The following is a 7,648-nucleotide window of genomic DNA, read 5'->3' on the forward strand; positions in this document are numbered from 1 at the left end:
TTGCACCCCACCCTCGCACACAAATATTTTATCAGTATGTGGTGACAGTTACGTGTGTGTTTCTCCGGTATTTTATTTGAATTTGTTCAGCGATTTATTTAGGTATTTTCTAGAAATGATTCGGCGATTTCCTTTTGGAACAATATATTAGTGAATTCAGGCGGTTCTATAACAATTGTCAGAATAATTTTATCACTTTGGGAACCGTTTTTTAAATTCGGATTTGTTCAGTGATTTATTTAAATACTTTCTAAAAATAATTCAGCAATCACCTTTTGGAACAATATATTAGTAAATTCAAGCGGTTCTATAACAATTGTCAGAATAATTTTAGTACTTTAGGAAATACCAATAGAAATAGGAAAACTAAAAGTCAGTGTTTAGCTCGGCGGCTGTCAATCAAAGTCAGTGCTCAGCTCGACGGCTCATTTAAGTACTTTCTAGAAATAATTCAGTAATTTCCTTTTGGAACAATATATTAGTAAATTTAGGCGGTTCTATAACAATTGTCAGAATAATTTTAGTACTTTAGGAAATACCAACAGAAATGGAAAAACTAAAAGTCAGTGTTTAGCTCGGCGGCTGTCAATCAAAAGTCAGTGCTCAGCTCGGCAGCTGTTCAGCGGGTGTACAAGATGCTCTGAAAGCGGCACGGTGACTAGACTACTAGGTGGCTAGACTAGCAGTACGAGTACATATAACCCAGTTACGTAACTTAGCATGGAGGTTACTCCGCAACAAACGTTTCTCTCAATTGGATATGGGATTTGTAGTCTATGGTTTTAATTTCCCTGGTCTCAAAATCGTGGAACGTCACATCAAATTTTCATTATGTGTCAAAAACAATTCACTCAGTTTACATTAGTTTTCAGTATCCATTATATAAAAGAACACAGCCACAGTTTAACATTTCACTTCGTACACAACCTATTTAATAGGACAGTTTTCTATGCAGATTTTCATGAACAAACTGGGTCCCGGGGGGAATCTAGTACATTGGTCAAACACAGTCCAATTAAAATAAATCACACAATTCACTTATCCATTATACACTAGAACACAGCCTCGGTTTAACATTTCACTTCGTACACAACCTATTCAATAGGACAGTTTTCTATGCAGATTTTCACGAACAAATCGGGTCCCAGGGGGAATCTAGTGCATTGGTCAAAAACAGTCCAATTAAAAATAAAAAGTTTTTTAGCAAAACAAGATCTCTTTGATCAATGCCTTTGGTTCTTATGTCAAAATAATTTGGCAACGATTCATACTCACACTCAGTACTTCTAATCAAAATTTGGTTTAGACTATAATATAATATGCAGATTTCAATTTACAGGTTCTGCTTACCTTTTGGTAGAGCGCTCTGATCAGGTTTCCTGAGGCAAGATGAATGGTTGATGGTCTCCTGGACTACAGGTCACTCTTCCGTCTGATTTTGAGCCGCTGATTTGTCTCGTCCTCTCACACCAACTTATCATAGATCGAATTCAGGAATAACCATCCTCTGCTACCAATTTTGTTGGTGTTTACATACTGGAGAGGGAGTGCAAAACAACGACGCTGGACAGAGTGGAATCAGGTGTAGCAAAAAGGCAGTTTATTTAAAGTCAGAGATATCTTGTCCTGCAGTTAAGCGTGCACGGACCTAAAAAATATGACTCTGTGAGGAGTCAGCTAAATTAGGCTGCCTAGACAGAGTTTTGCAGCAGAATGTATACACAGAATAATGTAGGTGGAGTCTCCTCGTGTTGGTCTTCTGACTGGTCCTGAAGAGTTGGAGGCGGGCCTGCTCTAGCTAGAGCAGGAGCCCCATTAGTGCACAGCAGAGTCCTCTGCTCTTGGCACCCGACCAGTAGAGGGGGTGGAGTGTGAGTGTGCGTGCTCATGAAATGTTTGTGTGTCAAGGAAGCGTAAGATAAGGGGAACTGGCAGTGTCTGCTTTAGGCTCAGGTGTTTCCTGTTTTTGCAGGAGTGCATGCAAGGATCAATGTCAGTGAGATAGTTTGGCACTCTAAGCTTGTTAGTGTTGCAGGATGTTCTTTGTAGTTTACAGGGGAGTATATTTGAGTGATGGCAGCCATGTGTCCTTCGGATAATCATGTTATTGCACGTAGGCTCTAAACTTGACTGAGGACACTGGGCCCAGAGTTATCTGAGGACATCCGATTTAACCAGACCGTTGGCCAGCTAGTAATGCTTGATATTTGATTATTTATATAACAGTTATAATGATAGTAGAACTCTTTCCATGTTCTAAAAATAATGTATGCATTGCATGCTTATGTTTCACATGTTAGTCATCAGTTATCTTGCTTCCATCTTTCTTCCTGTATCCTGCTGACCATAGTATGTCCAGCTGTCATAAATGTTCGTATGGTGTTGGTTAATGTGCTCTTTCAAAAATAGAGTATAGCCTGGGTGTCATCTTCTCTTAATGTGCATGTCCTTGCTATTTCAGCCTGGCAACTAGACCTATTTAATGCTCAGCTCTCTCCTTAATGGTTCGCTCCAACCATTACTCCAACACTCCAGAACAGAGGAAGAACACAACATCACTGGTAAAGGAATTACTTCCAATTAAGGGTCCTGATGTGAATATGAGTATGTCTGTGTGTTACTATAAAGGGTCCTGATGTGAATATGAGTATGTCTGTGTGTTACATTAAAGGGTCCTGATGTGAATATGAGTATGTCTGTGTGTTACTTTAAAGGGTTCTGATGTGAATATGAGTATGTCTGTGTGTTACATTAAAGGGTCCTGATGTGAATATGAGTATGTCTGTGTGTTACTTTAAAGGGTCCTGATGTGAATATGAGTATGTCTGTGTGTTACATTAAAGGGTCCTGATGTGAATATGAGTATGTCTGTGTGTTACATTAAAGGGTCCTGATGTGAATATGAGTATGTCTGTGTGTTACTTTAAAGGGTCCTGATGTGAATATGAGTATGTCTGTGTGTTACATTAAAGGGTCCTGATGTGAATATGAGTATGTCTGTGTGTTACTTTAAAGGGTCCTGATGTGAATATGAGTATGTCTGTGTGTTACATTAAAGGGTCCTGATGTGAATATGAGTATGTCTGTGTGTTACATTAAAGGGTCCTGATGTGAATATGAGTATGTCTGTGTGTTATGCATCCGCGGAGTGGACTTGTCCACATTAAAGGGTCCTGATGTGAATATGAGTATGTCTGTGTGTTACATTAAAGGGTCCTGATGTGAATATGAGTATGTCTGTGTGTTACATTAAAGGGTCCTGATGTGAATATGAGTATGTCTGTGTGTTACATTAAAGGGTCCTGATGTGAATATGAGTATGTCTGTGTGTTACATTAAAGGGTCCTGATGTGAATATGAGTATGTCTGTGTGTTACATTAAAGGGTCCTGATGTGAATATGAGTATGTCTGTGTGTTACATTAAAGGGTCCTGATGTGAATATGAGTATGTCTGTGTGTTACTTTAAAGGGTCCTGATGTGAATATGAGTATGTCTGTGTGTTACATTAAAGGGTCCTGATGTGAATATGAGTATGTCTGTGTGTTACTTTAAAGGGTCCTGATGTGAATATGAGTATGTCTGTGTGTTACATTAAAGGGTCCTGATGTGAATATGAGTATGTCTGTGTGTTACATTAAAGGGTCCTGATGTGAATATGAGTATGTCTGTGTGTTACATTAAAGGGTCCTGATGTGAATATGAGTATGTCTGTGTGTTACATTAAAGGGTCCTGATGTGAATATGAGTATGTCTGTGTGTTACATTAAAGGGTCCTGATGTGAATATGAGTATGTCTGTGTGTTACATTAAAGGGTCCTGATGTGAATATGAGTATGTCTGTGTGTTACTTTAAAGGGTTCTGATGTGAATATGAGTATGTCTGTGTGTTACATTAAAGGGTCCTGATGTGAATATGAGTATGTCTGTGTGTTACATTAAAGGGTCCTGATGTGAATATGAGTATGTCTGTGTGTTACATTAAAGGGTCCTGATGTGAATATGAGTATGTCTGTGTGTTACATTAAAGGGTCCTGATGTGAATATGAGTATGCCTGTGTGTTACATTAAAGGGTCCTGATGTGAATATGAGTATGTCTGTGTGTTACATTAAAGGGTCCTGATGTGAATATGAGTATGTCTGTGTGTTACATTAAAGGGTCCTGATGTGAATATGAGTATGCCTGTGTGTTACATTAAAGGGTCCTGATGTGAATATGAGTATGTCTGTGTGTTACATTAAAGGGTCCTGATGTGAATATGAGTATGTCTGTGTGTTACATTAAAGGGTCCTGATGTGAATATGAGTATGTCTGTGTGTTACTTTAAAGGGCAGGGTGGTGGTGGGATACATGGGTTGAACACTTGCTCCACTAGCACCATAACACCTGATTCAGATGATCAAAGAACCATAGTCTTCAATTTAGATCATAACTGATGTTAAACTGAGCAAAACAAATATGTGGTCAATGCTGTCCTCTAGGGGGCGTTGTTACCGCTCCTGGTTTATGTGATTATGTGTTGTAGTGTTTCTTTTTCAGTTAACTTATAAATGAATATATTTGTATAATTATTCATTAGACTCAGCCGAGCCCATGTTTCTGTTTTAGTATCTGTTCAGGGCGTTTTTCATGCATCCTTGAAGTCATCATTTTAATGTTTCCCCTTTAGAACAGCTGGAGAAAATTATTTAAAAAGCTAGCCGTCAATTATTTCATATTTTATACTTATCAAATGTTCTGGTCTTTGGTGTATTTAGTGTTGTTTCTTGCATCATATGAGGTGTTGACCAATTTCACTATTGATTCTTACTTTACAGACACTTGTCTCCAACTACCCAAAATGGCTTCTAAACACATCACAGAAATTGCAATCTCCACTGACTCTAAAAGGGAACAACAGCTTCGTGGCCAAGGCTTTCACATGGTGGATGTAAACCTCAACCAAGGAAATTCATCCACCACCAGAGTTGACATGTGGTACAAAAAAGGGCTATGAAGAACCCATCACCAGAGTCCAGTTCTCATTCAATGATGGAATGAAAGATGGCCTGAGGAGTGTAGGGTACACTGAGCTCCCAGAAAACATCAACTCTGGAGCAGAGGGAGATGTCATCCATCTGTGGTACTTTAGTGGTGCAAGCCCTAAGTATGACATTCCCATTGTAGATCTGCTACTCACCACTAATGTGAAGACAGAGGCCGTTCAATTCAAATACGGCTGGGAAATGCTACCATGTGATCTGAACCGCGGTAGCTTAGGAGATTTCATCTACCTCTGGGTGAAGAGAGAGAGTGAGACCTACATCTGTGACGTTGCTGCCACCATCTCATACCAAGAACACATCAACCTTTTCAACAAGGGCTACATCCGGATTGATGAAGATCTCAATAGAGGTGCTGGAGGAAACTGGATCTTCCTCTGGTACCGCCAATCCACCGATAAGGGCTGCGGGGTCACCAGGGTGAATGTATCCGTCAACCATGAGCAGGATTTCAGCCTACAGCAGCGTGGTTTCTCCGTGGTGAATGTTAACCTCAACGAGGGAACATCTGGTCAGCCAGTGTTTGTCTGGCTCAAGAAAGATGGATCTCTCCCTATCAAGGCCTTGACCGTTACATCCAACCCCAAGGCAGACGGTCCTTATGAGGAGGCGGGCTTGGTTTCCATCGGGAAAAGTCTGAATTCTGGCAACAACGGTGTCCCCCTCTTCCTCTGGTATGGCAAGTAAAAACCTGAGGTGGAGAGGACGTGTCAGACTAAAAATGTGGAAGATGTTAGCTTGTGCATGGCAATTTCTCTGTCTATTTTCTGTTCAAAAAGATCTTATCTTTCCCGTCAAAAAATAGAAATAATTCAATGACACTAAATGTTAGCTTGTGCATGGCAATTTCTCTGTCTATTTTCTGTTCAAAAATATCTTATCTTTCCCGTCAAAAAATATAAATAATTCAATGACACTAAATGTTAGCTTCGTGTAATAAAGTCACTGTCATAGATCATTAAGGAACGTTAAGGTTGACTTTAATGTTCTATCCAATCTATCCACAATTGAATTATGTTTTTCAATTTTACTATAACAATTTAGCAGCAGATTTATATTTTTTCTGACTATTTCAAGGGCTTATAAGGTATTATATCTCATTGTGTCAAATGTGATTTAGAAAAACTTTAGTACAGTAATATGAATAAAGTAAAATGATGAATGATTTCTGTGTAATACTGAGAATCACAGTCTGTTCATCAATAAAGAAAGCGTTGCAAATCTTGTTGTACCTTTTTAAATAACTGCCCAGTCAAAATCTCACTTTTTTTTGTAACAGTATTTTTTATTGGAATTTCACAATTTTCACCCATATTAAGAGATACAGAGACAAAGCATTTACATTACATTTAAGTCATTTAGCAGACGCTCTTATCCAGAGCGACTTACAAATTGGTGCATTCACCTTATGACATCCAGTGGAGCAGCCACTTTACAATAGTGCATCTAAATCTTTTAAGGGGGGGTGAGAAGGATTACTTTATCCTATCCTAGGTATTCCTTAAAGAGGTGGGGTTTCAGGTGTCTCCGGAAGGTGGTGATTGACTCCGCTGTCCTGGCGTCGTGAGGGAGTTTGTTCCACCATTGGGGGGCCAGAGCAGCGAACAGTTTTGACTGGGCTGAGCGGGAACTGTACTTCCTCAGTGGTAGGGAGGCGAGCAGGCCAGAGGTGGATGAACGCAGTGCCCTTGTTTGGGTGTAGGGCCTGATCAGAGCCTGGAGGTAGTGAGGTGCCGTTCCCCTCACAGCTCCACGTCTGTGTAAATATTTGTATGAACACAAGATTCAACAACAGACAAACTGAACAAGTTCCACAGACGTGGTATAATGTGTCCCCGAACAAGGGGGGGTCAAAATCAAAAGTCAGTGAGTATCTGGAGTGGCCACCAGCTGCATTAAGTACTGCAGTGCATCTCATGGACTGCACCAGATGTGCAAGTTCTTGCTGTGAGATGTTACCCCACTCTTCCACCAAGGCACCTGCAAGTTCCCGGACATTTCTGGGGGGAATGGCCCTAGCCCTCACCCTCCGATCCAACAGGTCCCAGAAGTGCTCAATGGGATTGAGATCCAGAACGAGCAGTATGGCTGGTGTCATTGTCATGCTGGAGGGTCATCTCAGGATGAGCCTGCAGGAAGGGTACCACATGAGGGAGGAGGATGTCTTCCCTATAACGTAGTGTTGAGATTGCCTGCAATGACAAGCTCAGTGCTGTGACACACCGCCCCAGACCATGAAGGACCCTCCACCTCCAATTCAATCCCGCTCCAGAGTACAGGTCTCGGTGGAACGCTCATTCCTTTGATGATAAAGCGCAAATCCGACCAGCACCCCTGGTGAGATAAAACCACAACGTCAGTGAAGAGCACTTTTTGCCAGTCCTGTCTGGTCCAGTGACGGTGGGTTTGTGCCCATAGGCGACGTTGTTGCCAGTGATGTCTGGTGAGGACCTGCCTTACAACAGGCCTACAAGCCCTCAGTCCAGCCTCTCTGTCTATTGTGGACAGACTGAGCACCGATTGAGGGAAAGCACACAGAACAAAAACAAGAAAAACAGCACCCACTTACACATATCTACGCGCATATATACATACACATACATAC

General features: G+C 40.9%; 1 protein-coding gene across 1 annotated transcript; it reads left to right on the plus strand.

The window, feature by feature from the left end:
* Positions 1–2,423: 2,423 nt before the first annotated feature.
* LOC135565220 (uncharacterized) lies at positions 2,424–6,222 on the plus strand. Its single transcript, XM_065011284.1, has 2 exons — positions 2,424–2,561; positions 4,819–6,222. Exon 2 carries the CDS (start codon positions 5,038–5,040, stop codon positions 5,728–5,730), a length of 693 nt encoding a protein of 230 aa, XP_064867356.1. The 5' UTR covers positions 2,424–2,561; positions 4,819–5,037; the 3' UTR covers positions 5,731–6,222.
* Positions 6,223–7,648: the final 1,426 nt, after the last annotated feature.

The sequence above is a fragment of the Oncorhynchus nerka genome, linkage group LG27 (genome assembly GCF_034236695.1).
Source record: "Oncorhynchus nerka isolate Pitt River linkage group LG27, Oner_Uvic_2.0, whole genome shotgun sequence".
Lineage (NCBI taxonomy): Eukaryota > Metazoa > Chordata > Actinopteri > Salmoniformes > Salmonidae > Oncorhynchus > Oncorhynchus nerka.